Source organism: Canis lupus, chromosome 21 (genome assembly GCF_048164855.1).
Source record: "Canis lupus baileyi chromosome 21, mCanLup2.hap1, whole genome shotgun sequence".
In the NCBI taxonomy this organism is placed as follows: domain Eukaryota; kingdom Metazoa; phylum Chordata; class Mammalia; order Carnivora; family Canidae; genus Canis; species Canis lupus.
In genome coordinates, this window is record NC_132858.1 from 41668188 (window position 1) to 41694671 (window position 26484).

The following is a 26484-nucleotide window of genomic DNA, read 5'->3' on the forward strand; positions in this document are numbered from 1 at the left end:
GCCAATTTGTAAACACCTTAAGCAAACAGAACACAGGGTAACCAGCCACAGAGCACAGTAAATAAAGAACCGGCCAGATTAATATTTTGTGGCTGAGCATCAGGGCTGGTGGTCAGAGGGAAAGCACTGTGTACGATCTCTCCTGGCCTTTGCACGGATTTGGATTCATTCCCATATAACCCACCCTCAGGAAACTGGGAAAATGTGGTCAGACCACACAACTACTGGGCGTGAGTGGCCCTGGCAGCAGAGGCAGAAAAGACTGGTTAGCAGCGTTTTGTGCCAGCCCCCAGCAGCCCCCAGCAGAGCTCACGGGGGCCCATTGCTGGCCGGGAAGGCTAAAGCATCTTCATCAGTGACTTGGATGATGGGCCAGCACCCTGTCCATCAACTGGGGGAAGAGGCGATTAGCCACTGAGAAGAATGATGTGGGACTTTCCCTGAAGCCAGTTAGGAGTGAGGGAGAGATGAACAAGCTGACTTTGATGAATTGTAAAAGTGGCCAGAGGCCAGTCAAATAAAATCAGGGAGGACAAGTAGAACTGAATCTAAGGTCTGTGCCTTGTCACTATTCTACAGGGTGTTGCAAGATAGTTGAGGATAATGGTTAGGAAAACAGGCTTCAGGGGCGCCTGGGTGGCTCCTGGTTAAGCACCTGCCTTCGGCTCAGGTCATGATCTCAGGGTCCTGGGATTGAGCCCCGTGTTGGGTGTCTGCTCAGCGGGGAGTCTGCTTCTCCCTCTGCCTCTCCCCCTGCTTGTGCTCTCTGTCTGTCTCTCCCAAATGAATAAATAAAAAAAAGTCTTAAAAAAGAAATCTAGACAAATCTGGATTTGAATCCCACTTTTTCTACTGCTGGTTGCATGATGGCGGGAAAGCCACGTGACTTCCCGATTGCGGGGTGTGCATGAGTCCGTAAGGACTTTTGTGAGGCTTCGAAGAACGGAGGCTGACCTGGCAGGTGGACGAGTGCTGTTTTCCGTTTCTTCTCGCCTCCTCCGAGGGACGGCCTCGTGCAGTGCAAAACCCACTCAGGCACGGGCGCTGGCCCTGCCTACCTTATCTCAGCACTTTGCCACTCTGGGCCTCAGTTTTCTTATCAGTAAAATGAAGATCATGATGGAGATTTGAAGTGATTATGAGATAATACGTATGAAATGCTTAGCATAATGCTCGGCACACGGTTGGCTTTTAATAAATGGGAGCTAAAACAACAAAGGGGAGAGAGGATCATGCTGTTCCCCTTTCCCTACCAATCCTGCTTCTTCTGGGGTAGACATCTGGGGTGCAACTCATCAGAAATTTATGTCCCCTTTGCCCTTCTGGTCCCGCAATGGAGGGAGGGGTACATGAGGTGGGTTGAGACAGGGGCAGCAGAGGGTGAGAGCTAGTGGCCTTCCAGACTCACACAGAATGGAGGACCACTTCTGGGGAGCTCAGTGGAGAGGAAAAGCTGAGCTAGGTAGGAAGTCTCCCTGCCTGATTCTCAATCCCTGGTTTCTATGCACTGGCCGAGCCTGGACCAGTGGCTAGAGCGCCCCCCTGGAGAACACATTCTGGAGGAAGCGTGAGCAGGAACTCCAGCCTCCCCTATGCAAACATGTTGTCCTGCAACCCCAAAGTACGTTAGGCAATGGGGGTCCTTCTGGCTCTACGATGTCTTCTGGAAGAATAACTGCTCCAGGCTGCCTGGAAGCAGGAAGCCCCAGCACCAGCCTCTGCTATTCTCTCTGGCACTTTCGTTACTCAGGGCTTCCTGAAGAAGGATGTGCAGAACGTGGTCTCCAAACCCCCTGGGAGACCAACAGGCACTAAATGACATTCCTGGGGGTGTGTGGTGGTGGTCATAATGCCCTAAGACTGTGGGAAAAATCAATAAGCTAGATGAGAGGAAGCTAAAGAAGGAAAAACAGAGTCCTGGCACAGTAGGGCAAGTCACGCTGGACAGGCTGTCTCTGGAGTGCACGTGGGACCAGCTTGCCTGCAGCGGTGTGGCCGTGGGCGGTGCGTCCAGGAGAGGTCTGACACAAACCCTAGGCCAAACCGGTGGCACCTAAAATAAATACTCGGCGAAACGCACATCAATGCATAAATGGCATCAGAGCCTTTGAGGGTAGGATGTAAGACGTCAGAAACCAGGAAGCAAGTGGCTTCTGGAAGGAGTGCCGGTGCAGAGTGGAACGGAGCCCCAAACGCCCGCCGGGCCCAGCACCGGCTCTGCTCTGGAGCAGCAAGAAGCAGCACTCCCCTCGGTGGCCGCCAGAGGTCACAGGCTCCCGCTGCTGGAGCTGCAGGCTGCCCAGCCTGCTCCTCGCCTTCCAGAACCAGCGCCGCCAAGACCTTTCACTGTGCCTCTCAAGCCCAGGAGCCAACACCGCCCCGGGGGAGAGAAGAGGCCTCCTCCCAGAGCATCCTCCGTCCCCCTGCCAGGGGAGGCCGCAGCCGAGCCCCGAGCTCAGGTCCTCAGCTTTCGCTTTCAGGAAGCTTGTTCTGAGCAGCCTGGGGACCAGGGATGGCGCAGCACCCCAGGTTACCCGTTGGTGTGGCGCGGTGGGCGGCCTCTGCTCCCCTCCGCTCCCCTCTGCTCCCCGCCTTCCTCCAGGGACAGAGAGCCCCGGGATGTCTTCCCTCGCAAGAGGCCGGGCAGCCAGGGTGTCACTCACTCTGCTGGTCCCTTCCCTCCCGGGCTGGCACCCCGCAGCCCCCACGGCCTCTATATCCAGAACACACTTTGTTTAAACCATCGAGACTTAGAGTCTTCACTTGGACCTACAGCCAGACTCAGGAAATTCTTTGTCCCAAATTAAATATGCTTTGTCTTTTTTTTTTTTTTTTTTTTTTTAAACTGCATTAACAACATCACCATCCATTTAGAGACCTGGGCTCTTCCTTGACATTCGGCCACTCTCGAGTCTCCCTGCCTCGTCCTCTTGGCTCTCGGAGCCTTGATGAAAATCCCCACCACCCGTCTTTCTGTCCCAGCCTCCTGGCTCTACTCTGGCTCCACTTGGACACCAGGCAAATCTGACCCTGCCAGCCTGCTGTTCGAAAGGCTTGGCAGGCTCCCTGCTGCCCAGGGTCCAGCCTCATGGCCTGGCCTCCACGGCTCCCCCACCTGGGGGTGGGGGGAACCTTCCCCACAGCCTCATGGTGCTCTCACTGCTCCTTGCACACTCAGCGCTCAGCCTGGCTCCAGGCTTTTCCGTGGGCTGGGCAGTTCCTTCTGCAGGTGTGCCCTCCTCCCTTGCCCGGGTGAACACTCTCCCGTCTGCCCAGGTCCGGAGGAAACGTCCTACTCTCACACTGCTGGCTGTTCCTTCCTGGGTGTCTGTGCCACATTTACCGTGTCAGATGGCCAGGCCTCAGTTCTATGTGTATGTGGCCTGACCAGAAAACGAGCTACCTGGGGACAAGGATGACCACGTGCACAAGTCGCTCTGGAGGGATCCCAGTGACATATGCATTATTTGGCACTTAGGAAGGGCTGAATAAATGCTCGATGAATGAATGAATGTTCCCAGGAAAGGTTAAGTCCCATATCATAATAAAAAAACAAACCAGTGCTCCACCAGAACGAATGCTTTGGGTAAGGACCGGCCTGCAGCTCTCTCTCCCCGGTGCCAGGGCAATGACAAAGGTGAGGGTGGGGGGGGCTTGTCAAACCTCCACCTGGCCCCCTCCTCCTCTCATTGTCCCTTGACACTCACACACTGAGCATCTGCCACACGCTGGCCAGTAAGCTATGTGCTTATATCGAAGATCGAAGGTTGTGCTGGACTCTCACCCCCAGTTTATAGGTAAGGAACCGGGGGCTTGGGAAGGTTGCCCCAGGGTGTTCATCCAGCAAAGAGAGGACAGCAATGGGGCCTGACCTCAGGCGGCTCTAAGGACGGCGCACTTGATCTCGGCACCGGCCGTGAGAAGTCCGGGGTGGGTTCCGGCTCCGCCGTGGCACAGCTGTAATCTCAGGCCATCCGCCTCCATCCGTGGGCCTGCTGCCTCCTCGTCCCCCAGCAGACGGGAGCCTCAAGGGGGGCTGCGCTACGGACGCCTCCAAAAGGTGCAACGTTGCAGTGTGAACGTGGAGGGCATCGGGGATACTAATCTCTGTGGCTCCTACTCCCTTTCTCTGTCGTGCCATTTTCCCTCCCCAGCTGTCTGAGCCTCTGGTCTCCTTCCCTAGATGCTGGTCCCTGCTTCTGAGCACTTCTGTGACCGGACAGGGTCAGCTGAGTCTACACCGTGGAGCTGTCCATTGTGCTTATCTCCATCACCTGGAAACCCAGCGAGCTCGCAGCACTTGAGAGGTTTCCGCTCCTCTGCCTCCCTGTCCTGGAAGGGACACTGCACCCCCCCATGCTTGCATCCTCGGCCTGTCCCTCCTGCTCTCACCAGCTGCCCCTTCCACTCCTCCACCTACTTACTTCTCTCCACCTGCGTTTCCTCTCCCAACCCTCCACCCTACCCCCTCCTCTCTTGTTACCCAAACCTGCACCACTAGGGGTAAAACTGGCCTCAGAATGTCCCCCCTCTTCTCCTGCGGGAGGGGCGGGGTGTGTACATGGGCTCCAGGGAGGGGCTGCTGTCGAATGCCATACCGACAACTCTGCCTCGGTCAAGGGCGTACTGGGACATGGGCACAACCGCAGACGGGGGCTGTGGCACAGGGTGCGCCGATCCTTCCCCTCCTTGCCAGAGCACAAAGGGTTTTTCCTTTTTATCATCGAGGAACCACAGTTCTCCCTCCCTAGCTCTTATAATTGGGACAGGAACAAGAATTCCATGATGGGAATTGGCACTCTGGTTTCTCATCAAGAACTCAAAAGATAAGCTATTTATACCTGCCGTTTCCTTCAGCATCAGAAAAATCTCTATGAGGAGGGGGAAGGAGCAGTTCTATTTCACAGGCTACTTCATTCATTCACCCATCATTCATTCCTTCATTCATCAAGTGCCGGATGTCATGGGGCACCAAGGATGCCAAGGAGCTGAAGGTCCAGCTGGTGGCAGGAGAGGCTAAAGGTGTAAATAAATACAATATATGACGGTAGCTCTCACAGGAACATGTTGAGTGGTAGCGGGAGCTTAGAGGAAGAATCATCTCAGTCTGTATAAAAAGTCCGGGAAGGCTTCGTGGAGGGAGTGGCACTCCTGCAGAGCCTTGGGGCGTGTGTGGGGCGAGGAGGCTGCTCCTGATAAGAGAAACAGCGCGAGCCAGCACAGGGAGGCCTGTCTGAGGAGCTACAGGCAAGACCGGGGCCCCCGAAATAGGAAATAAAGGAGTTAAAATACCGGCGGCACAAGGGGGAAATGCCAGGTCACATATCCTCCTCCGAAGGGGTTAGACCTCTACTCTGTTGGGCCAACACCCGGGAGCCCTTGAAGAGCGCTGAGCAGGGAGGGGCGCACAGCTGCCAGGCGGTGTGGACGGCGCTGTGGACGGCGGTGTGGACCGCGGTGTGGGCAAGGCGGGAGGCAGAGGCCACTGCAAGAATCCGGTCAGAGGGCTGCGGCCACGCGGAGGGTCTGCAGCCCCGCCGATCTCTGCTATTTCGCAGCCTGGGCGGGAGAGACGGCCCGAGCCCCGGGAGCCACTGCTAACCACCGTGGCCTTGCCCCCACGTCACGCTAACGCCAGGCGAGACCCGATAAGCCGGCCTCGTTTCTCCCAAGGCGCCGGGCCAGGGCCTCTCCGTTGTCCCTCCCCGCGCCAGCCCGGCCCCCAGCGCTCCGGGAGGGGAGCGACGCTGTCCCCCACCTCGCTGTCGGGCACACACAGGAGGCCAGGGAGCCTGCTGAGTTTTTCTTTTGCTCTGGCTCATCTCCTGCATTTTTAATAGCTCAGCATATTTAGCATTCAGCACACACGTGTGGGTTGATAAGGCCCAAAGAGAAGGCAACAAGCCATGCAGGGAGGAAAGCCTCCTCTCCGCTCCCGCCCACATCGACGGGTTTGCAGGTCTGCATTCCCCGATGGCTCCCTTCCTGGACAGGGTAGCTGAAGTGACAGCAGATGGGAAAGTCAGGCTGGCTGACTCCGTCCCTGTGCGGGGCTAGTCCCCTGGCTGAGCAGGGGCTCAAGAGTAAAGGCTGGAATGTTCCTTTTAGCTCAAAAGAGCCAAACAGCCATAGCTCCCTGTCAACTTCCACCTGGGGACGGAATCACCTTGCCGCCCTCCCTGGGCCCTTAGGGGCCCCGTGGACACCTCTACGGCAAGATGACCAAGGTGACAGCAGGGGATTCTCTGGCCTCTGACCCCCTGCAGGTCAGGGAGCGGGGCCCTGGGAACTCGCGGGGGGTGCGGGGAGCTGGGAGTGCTGCCGGGCAGATCCCCAGGAGCACCCCCTCTCTGTTTCTCCCTTTCTTCTAATGCAGAGTTCTTTTTTAACCTCCCCAGCCACACAAGGGAGAAGACAACAAACCCGCAGGCAATTTAACCTTGTGTGAGATGCCAGAAGGTCAGCTTGAATTTAGGAGTGGTGATTTTTATTGCCCTACACGGGAATTTGAGCTACCTGGTAAAGGGTGCCCCTAACCTGCTGTCAAGTCTAAGGTAAAGGCCACGGTCCACCACCTGTACGCAAGCCTTATGCTTCCCTGACTTTTAGGGGCTGCTACAGAGCTCCTTTGGGGCAGGGGAGTCTCTGCTCTGTCGGCCAGGGTCCTGCAGGCCTGTTCCCACCTCCTACCCAGCAGCAGCCAGGTAGCCTGGGAGCAGAGCAAACGTTCCTTCTACCCCGGAATTTGTCAGCTCATGGGGGGAACATAACATCACAGAGATGCCAGGAACCACATTCAGGCACCTGTGAATCAACGAACCAAAGGGCCCCGCCCAGGGTCACCCGGCCTAGGGCTCCAGATCTATGCTGTGTGATATAGCTGCCACTAGCAGCTTTAAAAAGTGGTTGAGGGGGGTGCCTGGGTGGCTTTGGCTGGGGTCATGATCTCCAGGTCCTGGGACTGAGCCCGAATGGGGCTCCCTGCTCAGCTGGGAGTCTACTTCCCCCTCTGCCTTTGCTCCTCCTCACCATGTGTGGTTTTTTTTCCCTCTCTCTCTCAAATAAATAAATAAAATCTTAAAAAAAGAAAGTGGCTGAGGAACTGGATTCAGTTATTGAAAATGCTTAAGTGTGTTTGGAACAACCTGGATATGCGAATTCATTTTATAACCTCCAGTTCTTTAATAAATCTAAATACAGATTAAGTATTTCTTTTTTTTTTTAAGATTTTATTTATTTATTCACAAGAGACACACAGAGAGAGGCAGAGACACAGGCAGAGGGAGAAGCAGGCTCCATGCAGGAAGCCCAATGTGGGACTCGATCCCAGGATCCCAGGATCAAGACCTGAGCCAAAGGCAGGTGCTTAACCACTGAGCCACCCAGGCATACCAGAATTAAGTATTTCTGATGAAAATTTAGTGTCCAAATGGACACATGCTGCAAGTATAAAACACAGGCTTTCAAAGAGGCTTGGTAGGAAAAAAAAAAAGAACATAAATGATTTCACTGATGATATGTTGAAATTACAAGATTGCAATACATTAGGTTAAATAAAATAACCTATTAAAAATGGTGTCTTTTCACTTTTTCCAACGTGGCTACTAGAAAACTTACAATTCCACGTGTGTCGCACATTATATTTCCATCCGAGAGTGACAGTCCAAACAATTGTAGATAAAAGGTTAACTGTCTCCAAGAATAGAAATCTTACAAACCCTTTCAATGGTCAGATCAATTTCATTCAATTCAACAAATATTTACTGACAAGGGGACCATGTTTGCTGAGTGTGAGGCCCTCCCGTGCAGGAGGCCCTGTGATTACTACCGAGCAGAAGGAATGACAGGAGGTCTAACCTGGGGCCGGCCATGAATAGAGTCACAGGAGAGGTAAAAATGAAGTGCTGTGGGAATTAAAAGGAGATGCCAGCATCTCAGTGGCCTGCGGGGAGGAAGTGGGTGAGGGATGAGGGGCAGGGTCCAAGAAGAAGGTGGCTGGTGGGGCAAGCAGGGAGGGCAGTGACGATTTGGACCAGAAAAGAAAGGCCAGGATGCTGTGGGAAGAACCTTGGCTTAGCAGTCCCTGCCGCCTCGGGCCCCTCTTCCCCTGGCCCCCGACTCTCCTCGGCCCTGCCCTTGGCCCCTGCCCATCTTGAGCTACGGAGCTTCCCTGGAGGCTCCATCTGTACCTACAGTGTCCACACCTGTGTCTACACTGCTGACTCTCAAAGATCCATTCCCAACCCATGCCTGTGTCCTGACCTCTGGCCCAAAACAACCAGTGCCACCTCCATGTGGGTGTTTCTCAGATACAGACCTACTTTTACTGCATTTCACTTTGCATTTTGTACATGCTGTTTTTTTTTTTTTTTTTTTTTTTTTTTACAAATTGAAGGTGTGTGGCAACCCTGCATTGAACAAGTCCATTGGTGCCATTTTTCCAACAGTACTTTTACTTTGTGTCTCTGTGTCATCTTTCGGTAATTTTTGCAATACGTCAAACGTTTTATTATTGTTATATTTGTTACCAGTGATCTTTGATGTTAGCATTGTAGTAGTTGTTTGGGGGCACCACACATCGCAGCCGCAGAAGACCACAAACGTAGCCGATAAACCGGCCAGAGGTTGTGTCTCTGTCCCTCTCCTTGGGCCTTTCCATTCCCCGAGACACAACAATACTGAAATCAGCCCAGTGAATAACCCCACAACAGCCTGTAAGTGTTCAAGGGGAAAAAAGGGTCACACGTCTCTCACTTTAAACCAAAAGGTCGAAATGATTAAGCGTGGCGAGGAAGGCATGTTGAAAGCCGAGATAGGCCAAAAGCTAGGCCTCTTGTACCAGTCGGCCAAATTGTGAATACAAAGGAAAAATTATTGGAGGAAATTAAAAGCGCTACTCCAGTGAACACACGAGTGATAAGAAAGCAAAACAGCCCTACTGCTGATATGGAGAACATTTTAGCGGTCTGGACAGAAGATCAAACCAGCCACAACACTCCCTGAAGCCGAAGCCTAGTCCAGAGCAAGGCCCCAACTGAACTCCCTTCAATTCTGTGAAGGCTCAGAGATGAGAGGAAGCCAGAGAAGCAAAGTTTGAAGCTAGCAGAGGTTGGTTCATGAGGCTTAAGGACAGAAGCCGTCTCCATAACATCAGAGTGTAAGGAGAAGCAGAAGGTGCTGACACAGAAGCTGCAGCAAGTTTTTCCAGAAGATTTAGCTAAGATCATGAATGAAGGTGGCTGCACTAAACAACAGGTTTTCATTGTAGGTGAAACAGCCTTCTATTGGAAGAAGATGCCATCTGGGACTCTTGGATCCAGAGAGAAGAAGTGAATGTCTGGTTTAAAGCTTCGGAGGACAGGCCAGCTCTCCTGATAGGCAGCCGGTGACTTTAGGTTATACCTAATCCCTTATTAATTCCAAAAGTCTGAGGGCCCTTAAGAATTACGCTAAATCTACTGGGCCTGGGCTCCCTGAATGAAACAACAAAGCACATCTGTTTACAGCATGGCTTGCTGAATATTTTTAGCCCGTTGTTGAGACCTACTGCTCAGAAAACAAGATTCCTTTCAAAATATGACTGCTCACTGACAATGAACCTGGTCACCCAGGAGCTCTGATGGAGATGTACGGTGCGACTCCTGTTGTTCTCATGCCTGCTAACACAGCGTCCCGCTCTGCAGCCCATGGATCTAGGAGCCATTTTGATCTCCAAGTCTTACTGTTGAAGAAATACATTTCACAAGTCCACAGCTGCCACGGATTGTGACTCCCCTGAGGGGTCTGGGCAAAGTTAACTCGAAACCTTCTGGAAAGGATTCATCCTTCTAGATGCCATTAGGAGCGGTTTGGGACACCTGGGTGGCTCAGTCGGTTGAGTGTCTGCCTCTGGCTCGGGTTGTGACCCCGGGGTCCTGGGATGGAGCCCCACATGGGGCTCTCTGCTTTCCTCCTCCCTCTGCTCCTCCCCCTGCTTGTGCTCTCTCTCTCTGTTAAATAAATAAACAAAACCTTTATAAAACAAACAAACAGGTGTTCAAGACTTCTGTGGAGGAAATGACTGCAGAAAAGGTAGCAACAGCCAGAGAACTAGGGTGAGAAGTGGCCAAATGTTGCATCTCATGATAGAACTTAAATGGATGAGGAGGCGCTCCTGATGGATGAACAAAGTGGTTTCCTGAAATGGAACCTACTTCTGGAGAAGATGCTGTGAAGCCTGTGGGAATGACATCAAAAGATCGAGAACATGACAGAAACCTCGTGGACAAAGCAGTGGCCGGGGTTGAGAGGATGGACTCCAGTTTTGAAAAGTGTTGTAGCTACTGTGGGCAAAACGCTATCGAGCAGCCTCGCATGCTACAGAGAAATCCTTCTTGAAGGGAAGAGTCAACCAATGTGGCAAACTTCATTGTTGTCTAACTTTAAAGAATTGCCGCAGCCACCCCGACCTTCAGCACCCGCCACCCAGATCAGTCAGCAGCTGTCAACATCGAGGCAAGAGCCTCCACCAGCAAAAACATTATGACTTGCTGAAAGCTCAGATGATAGTTAGCACTTTTCATAGCAATAAGGTATTTTTAGGGGCACCTGGGTGGCTCAGTGGTTGAGTGTCTGCCTTCGGCTCAGGTTGTGACCCCGGGGTCCCGGGATCGAGTTCCACATTGGGCTCCCTGCATGAAGCCTGCTTCTCCCTCTGCCTGTGTCTCTGCCTCTCTCTTTGTGTCTCATGAATAAATAAATAAAATCTTAAAAAAATGCATTTTTAAATTAAGGTGTATACGCTGTTTTTTTAAAAGATGTAATGCTGGGCAGCCCAGGTGGCTCAGCAGTTTAGCGCCGCCTTCAGCCCAGGGCGTGATCCTGGAGACCCGGGATCGAGTCCCATGTCGGGTTCCCTACGTGGGGCCTGCTTCTCCCTCTGCCTCTGTCTCTGCCTCTCTCTCTCTCTCTCTCTCTCTGAGTCTCTCATGAATGAATAAAATAGTAAAAAAAAAAAAAAAAAAAAAAAGATGTAATGCTGTTGCACATACAGACTTAACAGACTATAGAGTGCACACATGACTTTTATATGCACTGGGAAACCAAAAAATTCATGGGACTTGCTTTATTGTGATACTGGCTTTATTGCGGTGGTCCGGACTGCAGTCTGCAATATCCCTGGAAGCATCTACAGTTCCTTCTCCACTGACTTCTCAGCTGAATTCATCCTCTCCTTCCCATCCTAAACTCTGGCTTTTTCTATCCTCTTCCTGAGAAAGCGGCAGGACCGGTCATCCAGTTGTCCAGTTGCCTGGAACATCAGCAGGATCCGGGTCTTCTCTCATAGCACGAGCCCTGCGTGCAATGAACACTGAAGTCCTGTGGCATTTCCCCTACTAATATTTCTCCCACCCGGCCCCTTCTCCCCGCTAATATTTCTGCCCACGACTGCTACCTGCATACAGGATGTGGCCACACCTCACCTGGCTTATGCAAAAACACGCTGACTGTTCTTGCTGCTTTCCAGGTGGCATCTCAAGCCATCCTATACACTGCTGGCACGGTGCTCTACCATCACTCAAGGCTGCTCCTTTTTTTTTTAGGGGTGGGTGGGTGGGAGGGGCAGGGGGAAGGAGAATCTTAAGCAGGCTCCCCGCCCAGGGCCAAGCTTGACGTGGGGCTCGATCTCACCACCCTGAGATCATGACTTGAGCCGAAATCAAGAGACGGATGCTCAACTGACTGAGCCACCCAGGCACCCCTGACGCTGCTCCTTTAACAGCTCTGTGAAGTTTTCAGGATGAAGTCCAAGTCCCTGAACTTAGCACACAGAGTGGAACTTGATAATATGGCCCTGCCCACCTCCCCAGTTTCCTCTCCCACCTCTCCCCACATGCAAATACGCCTGTGCATTCTGTTCCCTTTCTTTGCCTGGGACTCTCTTCCCACTTTCTTAAAAAAAAAGTTAAAAAAAAAAACTGTGGTAAAATATATATAACATAACATTTGCCATTCGAATCCAGCTTTCTTTCTCTAGATTATTCCTACTTATCCTTCAAACTCAGCTCAAGTGTGACCCCTTCTGAAAAACCTTTCCTGGGTCCTCAGACTGGGGTAGGTGCCCATCCCTTGAGCTACCAATATCTTAGCTCTTATCACATTGTAGTCTGCGTTAGCTCACATCTCTTCTTATTACAGACTCTCTAAGAGTCTGCGTCTTATTTAATCTTGCATCCCCAAGGCTGCAATGTACAGTTGCACGGGTTATGCACTGCACTAGGATGCCTTGCTGAGGAAGTGATGAAGACCATTAGCTGACCATGCACTCTGGGACAGGGCTGTATCCAGGCCTTTTTCTATCTTGCACAAAGATGCCACGGGGGACGTGAGGGGGCCTACATGTCCTCAGGCCTTGTTACAGAATTGGCAGATAGTATGACCATAGGTACTTATTAAGTGTTCAATTGAGTAAAGGCAGATGGATGGGTGTTCTAGGCAAAGGTACCAGAGGAAGACACAGTGGGGAAGCCGGGGTAATGGGATGGTACTGGAGGGTTGGATTAGGGGGTTGGGAGCCAGTTTGTAGAGGGTCTCTTACGTCGGGCTGAGGGCCTCTCAGTCCAGTAGGCAACGAGGAACCTTTGAGAATTCGGGGGATGACTGTGACTTAGAATCACAAACTAGTCAGGCTTGAGAATGAGGCCCAGAGAAGTGAAGTGACTTGTTCAAGCGCACACGGAAAGCTCGTGGCTGAGCCTGACTTGAGGCTGGCTCTTTCACAGTGCTCTCAGGGGAAGCGCCCCAGAGCCAAGGCGCAGCCCTCCGAGTCTCCAGGGGAAGCCTGCCCAGCCTTCCCGACACGGCCCTGGTGGTGGAGGGCAGGGGGCCCTCAGCCTGGCTGGTGGCAGGCAGAGAGGCAGAGGCGCCCTGTCCCTCTGCAGATCTGCCTCCTTGAAGGTGGGCAGATCACCTGTTGGCTTCCCGCTCTTCTCACAAGGCGAGTGCTCTAGTTTCTGGAGCCTCTTTTTTTTTTTTTTTAAGATTTTATTTATTTATCTGACAGAGAGGAAATGAGAGCACAAGCAGGGGGAGGGTCAGAGGGAGAGGGAGAAGCAGACGCCCTGCTGAGCAGGGAGCCCAACGCAGGACTCGATCCCAGGACCCTGAGATCATGGCCTGAGCCCAAGGCAGCTGCTTAACCGACTGTGCCCCCCAGGCGCCCCCTGGAGCCTCTTTTTTCATAAGAAGGACTTGCCTCCTTGCAATCCTTTGGGCTGCTCTCCTCTGGGTCCTGGCTAACGTTTGCAGACTCTGCTAGAACAGAACCGCCCAGCTCTGGCTCACAGCATGAGCGTGTTGGAGTTGGTCTGAAAGCAGCGCGGGGCCGATCTAACCCAGGGGTCCCCTCAGGGCTGGGACCACGTCTATTGTCTGTCATCCGCTGTGCTCACGCTTTGATCTTCCAGGACCCTGATTCTCCTCTGGCTCATTCCCCACAAGCCCCTCTGGTTTCTCAGGACCTCATGTCTGGACCCTGAAGAAATGACTTTATCCTTCTCTGTTTTCAACTTCATCTCTCTAGTTCTGCAGAGAGATTGGACTTCTCAACCTTTAGCACCAGTTGAGGAGCTCAATCCTTTGGCGCCCATAACGATGATGATGATGATGATGGTAACATTATCACCATGTATTTATCGAATGTGCGCTCTGCTCCAGACATTGCTCTTGCTGCTTTTAATATATATTTTTTAAAGATTTATTTATTTATGATAGACATAGAGAGAGAGAGAGAGGCAGAGACACAGGCAGAAGGCAAAGCAAGCTCCATGCACCGGGAGCCCGAATGTGGGACTTGATCCTGGGACTCCAGGATCACGCCCTGGGCCAAAGGCAGGTGCTAAACCGCTGAGCCACCCAGGGATCCCTCTTGCTGCTTTTATAAAAATTAGTTCACCTGACCCTCACAACAATTCCACAGGGGAGAGCTAGCATTAGGCCCATTTTACAGATGAGGAAAATTGAGGCACACCAGATTGAGCAACTTGCCCAGAGTCAGCCAGCTGACGTCTGTACCCGGGCAGTGCGCCAGAGCGTGCGCTCACCTCGAGACGCCTGATACTGCCCGGGCAAACAAGCTGGCAGGCGCTCTCCGAGGTCACCGATAAAAGGGAGCCTCTCACTCTGAGCAACCAGGTGCAGAGGCCACCAACCGTCACGCTCAGGCTGGGTCTTCCCTAACCTGCTACATTCTCCTACAGGATGGACCTGAGATCCGAACAAGCAGAGAGAACAAAGCTGGCCCAGCAAGCCCACCTGTATGACAGGTAGCTACCCCACCGCCCCCAACAGCTGTGTCTAAACCTTCCCACTCTAGCACAAGAGGCTCTCTAATGGATCTGGTGTAATTAGCTCTTTACAAAGTCATCATAATTTCCAGGGAGCAGTGACAAACTAATTGATGGATGCTTTTAATCCACAGCTTTACTAGGTATGAACTTAAGTGTAATTAACTATCATTCATTAACAGAACACTTTTTCTCTTTAAATATATAAATTAGGCAGGCTCCACGCTTGTCCCTTGTCCGCCTTCGTGACGCCTACACGAGAAGGCTAGAGGTTCAGTAACTCGCCAGTCCCTAAGTGCTCCACGTTGGGGCTGTCAGCACTTGAAGACATTCACCTTCTCTTCCTGTCCTCCTTTTCAGTCTGGCTTCCTATCTGTCTGCTCCACAGGTAACCTTTGCTGACTTTGGGGTAAAGACTGAGATTAAAAAAAAAAAAAGAAGAACCCAAAGCCTCTGATTCTCCATGGTCACCTGCAACCAGTCCTCTCCCACCACATCAAAGGGGTGACATTCTCTTTGGATTTCCTCTTTTCCTCCGAGGCTCAGCTCCCACTATCTGCCTCTGTGGGTAGCTGGTAGAGGAGTGGAGGCCCAGCTGCTCTCCGCAGAGCGGCTCAGTGGGGGGCCTGCCTCCTAGGGCCTCACTCCCCGCTGGGCAAACTGTGCTTTGGATTATTTACATCAGTGCTTCTCTTCACTGGGGCAGAAAATTGAGAGGTGACCACATAACTGAGGAATATTTCTCTGTCACCCTGTTCGATGACACGACTTGGCTCAGCTCTCGGGAACAGAAGAGCTTCCCCCCATTCAGGCACACGGCGCTTTAAAGGCCTGCGTTCCCTCTAGGGGTTTGGGTTTCTCACCCCACCATTGTCATGGTTTTCTGTCCCTGCCCTCCTCATTCCCCAAATTCCTGGACACGATGCCCAGGAACAAAGCCAGAGGGTAAACACCGTTTCCTGTGGTGACAGGGACAAGCAGGGAGGACACACAGCTGCGGGCTGCCAGCGCCCGACACTCACCATGGTTTGTCCCTTGATCCTTTTGCAGAAAAGACCGTGTGCTGTTTGCTGCTGGAGGTAAGTAGATTGTCTTTGGGCGTTTTGAATGGCTTTGAGGTGCTGCTGGCAGAGTTCTGGCCGCTGAGACAGGCTTTTGTTTTCACCTGTACTAATGACGTCCTGGAATTGGAGGGTGGAGATGCTGGCGAGGGAGAAGGTCTACACATTGAACCGTGTCTTCTCTCTGCAGAGGAAGAAAGAATTCAGCACATCACCTGAAGCGAGTGAGACCCACACACTCACGCATCCTCAAATACACATGTTTATCTTGCAGTGTCCTTGGCACCCCTGAAGCCCCAGTTCTGGCTACGATTTTGTCTGGACCTCTGCTCCTATCCCACCAACGAGGAATGATTACATTTTGAATTCCTGTATCAAATGGCATGAGAAAACTACTGCCTCGGTGAGAACAGGAGGCTCAGCAGGCTCTCCTTCAGCAAAACTACTTCCCCATGACTAGCAGAGGGGCCACCAGGTATTACCGGAACACAGTGGGATAACCACACAGCCAAAGTCATCCCCAGGCCGCTAGCTACTCCGAGGCCACAAGGTCCCTCAGGGCAGTGCGTAGGGTGGGAATCTCAAGAGAACAAATAGGAAATTCTAGAACCTGACCCCCCACCCCATCCCCAGCAAGAGCACTAGTCAGAAGGACCAGAAGGGCTGAATGAAAGGGTCTTTGAATGCCAGGAAATGGCCTGTCCACATGCCACTGTGGCCTCTCCAGGGCTCACTGAGGTCCGGGGCCAGGGCTGCTAGGCCAGGGACTGTAGGAGCCTATCGATGCTCAGGCGAGAAGTCACAGATGTGGGCCTCGGTTTAGGTGGATGGGCACAGCTTCTTGAGGTTCTACAGAAAATACCAGAGCTCTGAGCAGTCATGCCTCACGTGGTCAGTCCCTGTGGTCGGGACTCAATGGACAGACAGGATGACGATGCTCACCAGGACAACAGGTGCATGATGATGTAAGGTTCTTAACTGTGATGGGGTAACAGATTTGATCCAAGCTAAGGATCCACTCTCAAAAAAAAAAAAATGCACTTTACACACACAAAAACTTTGTACGCAAGTACAGGAAGGAATCGTGGACCCCCAAAAAACAAAGGCTCTGAAATTTGAAGTCCCCTCTGGCTCTCCGGTGCCTACGACAGGATCCCACATACAGTCAGTGCTTTGTTCATGTGTCAATAAACAAAATAATATCAAATGTCTTGATGGGGGGCACCTGGCTGGCTCAGTCTGTAGAGCATTTGACTTTTTTTTTTTTTTTAGATTTTTTATTTATTTATTCATGACAGACACACAGAGAGAGAGAGGCAGAGACACAGGCAGAGGGAGAAGCAGGCTCCATGCTGGGAGCCCGACGTGGGACTCGATCCCGGGTCTCCAGGATCACTCCCTGGTCCGAAGGTGGCGCTAAACCGCTGAGCCACCCAGGCGTCCCAGCATCTGACTCTTGATCTCGGTGTTGTAAGTTCGAGTCCCACACTGGTGTAGAGATTACTTAAAAATAAAATCTCCCCCCACCCCCAAAAATGTCCTGATGGTAAGAACTGGAGATCACAAATCTGGAAATCTGGGTTGAATGTGATAACGAACAAGGTAGGAGGCAAAGATGGCAGGCCACATTGTCCCTCCATCTCCAAGCTGGGTGTCAGGCTTTTCTCATTAGTGAGACATTTGTGGCAGTTATTCCAGGCACCCTGCCCTGGGAGAAGCAAGCCAGAGTAACCTGGCTGTCAGGAATGGGACTTTGGGGTTTCTCTGGGTTCCTTCATACCAATGGGCTGCCAAGTTGTGTCAAAGCAGATTGGCTCTGGTCCTCTTTCTAAGACTTTATTATTTATTTAAGAAAGAGAGACAGAGGGAGAGGGAGAAGGAAAGAGAGAGAGAGAGAATGTAGAAGCTAGGAAAGAGGCAGAAGCAGACTCCCCGCTGAGCAGGGAGCCCCACATGGGGCTTGATCCGGGCACTGTGGGATCACCACCCGAGCTGAAGGCAGACACTTACCCGACTGAGCCACCCAGGTGCCCTGGGAAAGTAGATTTTTGAGGACCGTCTGGTGGTTGGGTACTTTGGCCTGACCAGTGCTCATAGGTTGCCTACACTGAATAACTTTCCTGGGTGATTTTCCTTCACTGAGTCAGAGCAGAATGTTGCAGACGTACTCAGTTCCCAGAACCATCCTGCTGCAGGTTTTAAAATCCAAGGGGTGGGATCCCTGGGTGGCTCAGCGGTTTAGCGCCTGCCTTCAGCCCAGGGTGTGATCCTGGGGTCCCGGGATGGAGTCCCACGTCGGGCTCCCTGCATGAAGCCTGCTTCTCCCTCTGCCTGTGTCTCTGCCTCTATCTCTCTCTGTGTGTGTCTCTCATGAATAAATAATAAAATAAAATCTTAAAAAATAAAATAAAATCCAAGGGCTGGTCCCAGGGCACCTGCTTTGATGTAGTGGGAGAGCCCTGGGCTGCGAGCCAGAGATCTAGGCTCCAACTCCAGCCACGCCACGGCATTGGGCTTATGGCCTGGAGTTCACCACTTACACTTTCTCAGTTTCCATGTCTTTATCTGCAAATGAAGAGGGTCCCTGGGTGGCTTCTAAGGTCTCTTGCCTCTCCATTACCATAAATACAAGGCGTACTTACACCAGGGCCTTCTCTCCTCATCCCTCACGATTCCCGAATATTACGGCAGTCACTGCGGCTGAAGTATTGAGATATTTTACTCAGGCAGGATCTTCCTTGGAGGAATTCATCCTTTGTGAAATTGTACTGGCCTTTACAACCCCTGTGAGGCAGGCAGGAAGCAGCCAGGCGTCTCCACCCTCCGCACGGCTGACTGGCCAAAGAAGACCCAGGGCGGCGAGGTGACTCCCCAAGGTCAGGGCCAGTGGCTACACGAGGCATGGGCCTCTGGGCCGTGTGCAGGGGCCTAGCCGTTTCTCAGGAAGACAGGAAATGGGGTGTACTGTGACCAAGATTCGAAGCCAGGAAATTAGGAAGCGCAGGACTTAGAAGCACGGAAGGTCAGAACTGGATCGAAAGTCAGCTGGCCCGATCTCCTTGCTGATAGATGAGGTTGGAGGGGTGATCGGTCACCAGCCTGCAGGGCCGGGCTAGTCGGGGGCAATGCCAACACCAGAACCAAGTCTTCTCACTTCAAATCCCTGGTACTTGCTACCCTTCCCAAGCGTCTGGCTTAGCAATTTTCTTTTTTGGCAGGGGTTTCCAGAACGAAAATAAGATTTTGATGTTTACCACTACTGTTTTGAAATTTCCTTCATTTACTCACTTGCTTATCGCTTGCTCAAGCTGACACAGTGGGTAGGGGGAAAGGATGTGCAGAAATAGTCCTCAGCTCTGGCGGAGAGGTAAGCTTTGATAATGAAGAGGACTTTTGTTTGGCTAAACCAAGAGTTAAAAATAATAGAAGTAAACAAATACCATATGATCTCACTCATATGTGGAATTTAAGAAACAAAACAAACGAACAAAGTAAAAAAAAAAAAAAAAAAAAAAAAGAGACAAACCAAAAAACAGACTCTTGACTAGAGAAAACAAACTGGTGGTTGCCAGAGGGGAGGTGGGTGGGGGAAAGGGTGAAATAGTGATGGGGTTTATGATTAAAAGTACACTTCTCACGAAGCACCTGGGGGGCTTATTTGGTTAAGCCTCTGATGCTTGATTTCAGCTCAGTCGTGATCTCTGGGTCCTGAGATCCAGCCCTGCATCGGGCTCCATGCTGGACGTGGATTCTGCTTAAGATTCTCTCTCTCTCCCTCTCCCTCTGCTCCCCATCCCACTTATACTTTCTCTCTCTCTTAAAAAAAAAAAGTATATTTGTCATGAGGGAGTAACGTACAGAATTGTTGAATCACTATATTGTGTACCTGAAACTAATACAACACTGTATGTTAACTATACTGGAATCATAGTTCTTACATAACAATAATAATAATACAGGTAAAGATAAATCACAAGGAAGGGTACCAATAAAGACAAAATTAGTGAGCCAGACCAATGATTCTAAAATCACCTACTCATGGAATCCTATTTAGTGACCCAGCCAACATGTTCCAGGGCTAAATTCACAGAAAAAAAAAATTAAATCAACGGATATGCTTTCTTCTTGGTTTTTAGTTCCATAAATTCTTCTTAAATGACCAATCAGAAGAACAAGTTGGGGGATCCCTGGGTGGCTCAGTAGGTGAACGTCTGCCTTCGGCCCAGGGCGTGATCCTGGAGTCCCGGGATCGAGTCCCACATTGGGCTCCCTGCATGGAGCCTGCTTCTCCCTCTGCCTGTGTCCCTGCCTCTCTCTGTGTCTCTCATGAATAAATAAATAAAATCTTAAAAAAAAAAGAACAAGTTGGATATGAGAGTACTCATCAAAACTTGAAGATAGCACTTCACCCTTAATCTTTTTTTATTAATGTGTGATTTTGCATTGTGATAAACAGATTAAAGCAGTATTTCCTATTTGAACTGTTCCTTATCAGTCAAACTGAAGGAAGTCTATCACTACTTCAAGGTATCCCACAAAGAGACCTGTACTCCTGTCCCCTGAGCTCTGAGAACAAGTGAGGCAGCCACCTGGTGCAGGCGAGGAAAACCTATGTACGAATTTTAAGTGGGGAACCCGGGTCACAGTGATCAGAGCTTCCCTTAGGAGGTGAGCTTCACACTTCACTCGGCGAAGCTTTTGAAAATGGGTAGAACTGATGTCCTGGGTAGCACGGACTAAGTAGATTTTTCAGAAAGATCCAATTCCTATTCAATCTGTGTTTCTCTAGTCTGGGAAGACCCGCCTGTAGATAACTCACATGGTTTTCTCTTTTGGTGGAGAGGTGGGTGGGCTAGTGATAGGAGCAGACAAGGTCTTAGTTTCTTGTAAAAAGATATTGCTGTGTGGGCACAATGCCCCTGGGTAGAGTGTTCCAGATTTATATTACAGTCATTCTGACACAAGTCCTCACATACTCTGGGCTTATTTTTTTTCTGTTTTGGTCAAGGGACGGCCTAAGGTAGATCCTTATCTACCTTATAGTTATTCTTATTCCAACTGCCCTGACCTGGAAGAGTTTATAGAACACTGTATTTTTTACTCACTATTAAAATATTTTATAGACTTAAAAAGATTTTTTTTTTAGAAAAAAAGAGCCTTTCTCTCCACTTTTTCTTTCTTTGTTAATGTAAGTAGATGCATGAGCAAAACTGTAATCAATCGATATTTTGGACTATTCTTTTTCAATTAACATTATTCTATTCATACATTATTGATTCCCATATACTAGTCATTTTAAATGGTTAGGCAATATTCAATCATTGCCCTATATTATTTAGCCACTCTCTTACTATCTACTTACTGTTTTTTTTTTTTACAGTTTATTTAAAAACTGTTTTAGGATTCTCTTTTTTTAAAAAAAGATTTTATTTATTTGAAAGAGAAAGAGAGGGGGAGAGAGAGTGAGCGAGCACAAGCTGAAGATAAGTGTGAGCACAAGTGGTGGGGAGGGGCAGAGGGAGAGGGAGAAGCCGACTCTCCACTGAGCAGGGAGCCTGATGTGGGATGAGGTGCTAGATCCCAGGACCCGGGGATCATGACCCAAGCCGAAGGCAGACGCATAAGTGAATAAACCACTCAGGTACCCCTAGGATTGTATCTCTGACGGGCAGTTCCCAAAGTGAAAGACTGCAACAGTTTATGGCTCTTACAATTTTTCTCCAGCCAGAGAGACCAAACCAATGTATTGTGCTAACGCTATATATGAGTACCCCTTACCTACTCAAAATCACTGTGAGAACACCCATGTGGAATTAAGTGTCGAGGGCAACCTCAGTGATTGATCTTGGATCAGTAGCCTCTGGTCTCACCCCTCCGTCCCCTGGCCAACACTACTAATAATTTATTAAGAAAGTCCCATGTATCAGGCACTCGACTAAACACTTGATTTCCCCTGTAGCATTTCATTGTTACAATATCCTAAGAGAGGTACCATTAACAGCTCAATGCTACAGATGAAAAAACTGAGGTTTGGAGATACATCCGAACCCGTGGTCTGAGCTCTACCACCTTGCAATCCTGGAAGGTGCTGTAGTGCGTGAGGGGAGCCTGGAATTGCGCTCAGGACCCCCCACCCCTCCCCGCCCACTGTGTGGACATTCCAGCAGGGCACCCCTGCTTCCTTAGGAAGAGGAAAGAGATGCCTTTTAGGTCACGGTCAACAGCCCCATGCCACAGCCTGAGACCCCATCCTCAAGGAGTTGGGACTCCAGGACCAAAGAAATGAAAAACGAAATCCTTTTACTAAATATTTTGCATTTCTGCCATAGGAAGTCGAGCCCGTGGCCTCGGCAGCTGGCTGTTCTAAGACCACCTGCTTCACCATACACGTCTTAACCATCCTGGTGTGACTCCAGCGCGCAGAGCCGGAGACCAGCTGAGTGGGGGGCCTGCAGACGCCGCCTCCCAGCATTCTGAAAATCTCTGGCAGGAGTGGGGAGTCTGGTGTCTCTACAATCCTCTCCCCTTGCCAAATCCACCAGGTCCTGGGGCAATTCCATTTGAGTAAAAATTTGGACTTCCTCTACTCCATGCTTATTCACTGGGATATTTTCATACTCACATCATCAATATCCTGCATCAAAAACCTCAGTGCAGATGCCTCATGAATGGCTGAGCCCGCCACTGACGCCCAGTGTGGTCCTCTGCCCCAGCTTTTGTAAGAATTTGTCCAGAATTCTCCAATATAGTATTTAGGGGACCCATCCGCTCTCAACAGCCCCGCAGTCACCTGTGGCCCACCACGGTTGTGTAGGCTCGCTCAGGCTTAGGCTAGTGTCTGGCTTTCTCATTTGATAGCGTGGACTGTCTTTCGGCCCCCACCTCTGAGGGCAAGTGTTTGGCAAACCATTAGCTGGGCTCTGTTTTATCAATGGATTCCATCCGCAGTCGTGGCCACAGTCGGGATGCCTTCCATAAAGGACAACCCTGAATTCGAAGGGACCTTCTTCTAAAAGAAAACTGGGGCTGGGAGGGGAAGGGTACTGCACCGACTCCGGCCTGGGGAACTGCAACCACTCAGCAAGGCAGGTGATCCCCAGGTTACAGCTGTGAACACGGAGGCAGACGGCGTTTGAGAAACCGGTCTGAAGTCACAAGGCTATTCAGGGGAAGAGCAGGGGCTAGAATCTGAGCTTGTGGTCTCATTTGCCACAATTGTAGTTAGACACTAAATATAGTGCCGTGGTGGTTAGAGGAGGCATATTGAATCAGCCTTTCTCAGCAGGGGACGGAATGAAGACACGGTAAAGTCAAGTGACGGTGGCGGGAGAGCTGTGCCAAGCAGCTCCGATGCCAGGAGTGCTGTGGGCTCCTCTAGAATGCCTACTCCCTCCTCAGGCCGGAGCACCTCTTTAAACGATACCAGGCCCTGAGTGGCTGTAGAAGTGCTCCTTAAGGCACGGGTGTCTGCCACCAATTAGCTTATACTAGGTCTTCTTTACCCTCTTCACCTCCTACCCACTGCCAGGCAACAGGCGCCGTCTGGAGGATTTTGACAAATGCCACTATGGGCTGGTGGCTCATGCCAGCTCTGTTTTCAAATCCCTCTGGGCCCTACTTTGGTTTCTCGGTCATCTGGTCACTCTCTCCATTCATTCAGTTAGGAGGAGAGACAGCATTCTTGAGTGCCTCTGTGTCAGGCGCTGTACAAGCTACTTTTACACTTCTCAGCTCAAGTAGCCTACCCAGCAGCCCTACAAAGTAGATGCTGCTAGCCTCCTTGTTATAGATGGGGAAATGAAAGCTTAGCGAGATTATGAAACAAGACCGGGGTTATGCAGACCTCGGCATTTGGGAGGAGAGCCCAAGCCAATACTCTTCCCACCACGCCACCCCGCTTGGATGATTTCTTTCTCTCTACACTTCAGCAACACGGTTTCTCCCACGATTCTTGACAAAGCATTTCTCATTTTCAGAGCTGGCCCAAGACATGACTCTGAAGCTAGACAACCTGAGATTCTCTTTATCTTCCCCCATGAGCTCTCTCCCGTCCTTTTACTGGTTATTTATACTAAGGTGCACATTTCTGGTATCATCCACTGCTGGGCATGATTTGGGGGAGTCCCAGGGACTTTCCGGGGCACTAAAATATTTCCATCAGCCCTCAGGGATGAACCCTCAGCCCTCACTAGGCACCAAGCCTATCTCGAAGAAAAAACCACAGCAAATATAGACCTCTGGGGAAACAAGCACATGTACACACTGCTGGGGGTACTTTCAAGGGATGACATTTCTCTGGAGACCAACCCGTGATGATAGCAAGAACTAAAAAGGAATTCACAGCCTTTGATCTGGTAATCTGGTATCTGTCGTCTGGAAAGGAGACCTCAAGGAAATAATCCGCCTCCTACCCCTGCCCGCCACAGACACACAGCAAAAAAAAAAAAAAAAAAAAAAAAAAAAAAAAGTTCAAAGATATTCTCAGTGTGGCACTGTTTATAATAGTAAAAAATATCACAATTGACCTGAGTAGTCTAAAATAAAACAACTGAAAATCACAGGATCAAGAGTTATTATCCCAACTTAAAGAAAGGTATATGTGAGATCGTATGCCCAAGTCCACAAGGAAATTACAAATATCACAAATGATATGTAAACACGAATCATTACTTTATAAAAACAAAGAAATTTGTAGCATAAATATATATTATATATGAATACATAATGTAGATAAGACGAAGGAAAAAAGGAAGGATATAGGATGGATTACTTAACAGGCTTGGTTTTGTTAAAGCTGTTTGGATACATGTGAGAAAACGAGATCAAACAAATGAACACAACTACAACAGCACTAAGGCATCGTTAATCCGAGAGGGCAAAAGGAGGGAAAACAGGTGCAAATACAAAGGTAGGGAGGAGTAACACGTGTTCAAGTCAACCTCATTCATTCATTCATACATTCATTCATATGTAAAGAATTTCCTTGCCACAAAACTGTATGCCAGGCACTGGGATATGATGCTGGAGACAAGACATTGTCATTGCCAGAGGGTTCCCTCAGGCTGGCCACCACTTCGTCACCCTGAGTGGTGGGGGAAGGCTCCCCCTAAGGAGACAGGCTGCTTCCTGGAGGACCCGAGGCAGGTGACTAGCCCTCCTGCTTTGCGGGACTTTGCCTACAGCCAGATCCCTGATTCTCTTAATATTATCAGGCCTTTTATAGTCCTAGGTGTTCCCATATGCCCAGAGACAAGACGGGAGTGGAGGGGTTGACAAGGAGCTCCCCCTGTATGGGATTAACTTCTCCATCAGGGTGACGGCCTCCCATAACCACTCAACCATGGCACAAGCCACACGAGTTCTGATGTGGGAGCCACGCGAGCTGAGGTGAAAACTGGTGGCTTCCAGTCTTAAGAGAAGTTGTTGGCTTCTACCTCAGGATGGCACAGCTAACATCTTCCCTGCCCCAGGGGCACCAAAGGGACAGGTGTGACAGGCAGCTGGAAGCTGGTGAGGCAGGAAGAACAGGCTGGTGTGTCTTTGGGGAGAATAGGGGTTCCCAATGTCTTAAACACCTGAACGGTGTGCTGAATCTTCCCAATACTGTCTTGAGGCAACATCAGTAGCCCTTCCCCTGATGCTTTGGGCTAAGTGCATAAAGCATCCCCGTCACAGGCACGCTGTGTCCACACCCCACGGGAGGGGGCGGGGAGGGTCCTGCGGCACCGGTGGAGAAACTGCCCAGGCCATACCTCTGTCTTGGAGATGGCTTGGTGCAGCAGGGCCAGGGCCCCCAAGTCTGTCATTTTTAAAAGGTCTTGAGGCGATTTTCATGCTCTGTGCCAGCTTTGAGAGTCATGGTAAATGTCCAGAGACATTGTCTTTGGAATCAGAGAGATCTGGGCTCAAAACACAGCTCTTGTCACCCATCAGCTCTGTGACCGGGCAGATAATGTAACCGCACCCTCCCCCACCACAGCCCCATTTCCTTACCTATAAAATGAGGACAACACTGTCCACGTCATCGGGCTGTAAGTGGGCAGGTGCCCCCGCAGCACACTGGGCACCCTATCTTAGCACGCACCCCACACGGTCATCACTGGCATACTGGCCTAGCCGTCCTGCCACTGGAGGTACGTACCTCGACGGCAGGTGTTTTGTTCACTCCTATCCTTGGCCTGTAGCCCTGGGTCTCACCCTAATAGGGCACTCACTGTGTTCGGTGTCGAAGAAGCGGGTGTTGGGAGGATCGATGACACACAGGAGGTAGCTACCACAGTGCCAAGTCACTTCTGGTAAGTTCCCCCCACACGTGAAAATGGAGATTAAAAAATATACAAGCAGTAGCCTTGCTAAGTGGGTAAGTTCTTTCCTGCCTGCTCCGTGGCCCCGAATTGAAGCTGCTCGGCTACAGGAATCCTGCGGGAGCGCGCTGTGCGTACGACCACCGGCCGGGGAGGAGAGGCCACCGCCGCCCGATTTCTCTCTGTCCTGCCCTCCGATTTCAAGTGCGAGGCCAGAGTCTCCTGCGCCAGAGGGTACAAAGTCTCAGCTAAGTCCCTGCTCAGCTCACAGCGTCACTCAGAACCACTCACCCCACAGGCTGCCGGGGTCCCGCAGCAACCACTACTAACGGAACCACCTCTGCTCTCCTTGGAGTGGCAGTTGGCAGTGGCAAACAGGAAGTTGTCTTGAAACAGGGTGTGGTTGTGCCCTGTCAATACGTGCGTTCAGAGAGACACACATTTGTTTCGTCTCTCCCCAGCCCCCTCCGGGCTCCCTCTGGCTCCTTCTTTCGGGGCGAGAGGTCTGAGTTATTTCGGTGAAAACAAAGCTTCTTCCAGGACCGAGGATCAACCATCGCCCCCATGCACACAGCTCCCTCCTGGGGCGGGAGGGAAGGGGGTGGAAAATATAGGAGGAGTCGCTCACGTGTGGCACCGGGTTAGCAACTGTGTCCGCCAGCGGCTGCGAGCTTTCCCCTCTGCTCCTCCCGTGGGCACGCAGGGGACAACACTCGAGCTAGAAGCCAGGCCAGGTGCACGGCCAGTCACCCCGGGGACCCGGCCAGCCTGCATGCCAGCCTGCCAGCCTGCGGG

General features: G+C 50.9%; 1 protein-coding gene and 1 long non-coding RNA gene across 18 annotated transcripts in view; one reads left to right on the forward strand and one right to left on the reverse strand.

Moving 5' to 3' along the window:
• The window catches only part of ATXN7L1 (ataxin 7 like 1), a 245291-nt gene that overhangs the window by 40978 nt on the left and 177829 nt on the right, over positions 1-26484 (reverse strand). For 10 of the 16 annotated variants that reach the window (XR_012014177.1, XM_072791529.1, XM_072791528.1 and 7 more), the window contains one exon: positions 15347-15569. Coding sequence is in view for 15 of the 16 variants with exons in the window: in XM_072791529.1 (XP_072647630.1) it covers positions 15347-15569 (223 nt within the window). In the remaining variant the exon portion in view is untranslated. The other 6 variants (XM_072791534.1, XM_072791537.1, XM_072791531.1 and 3 more) reach the window with 6 other exon arrangements.
• Positions 15832-21972, forward strand: LOC140613071 (uncharacterized). 2 transcript variants are annotated; one of them, XR_012014183.1, is made up of 3 exons: positions 15887-16350; positions 18604-18752; positions 21715-21972. It is a non-coding gene; the product is annotated as an uncharacterized lncRNA (long non-coding RNA). The 2 variants fall into 2 exon arrangements; XR_012014182.1 differs by lacking the exon at positions 18604-18752 and having other exon boundaries at positions 15832-16350.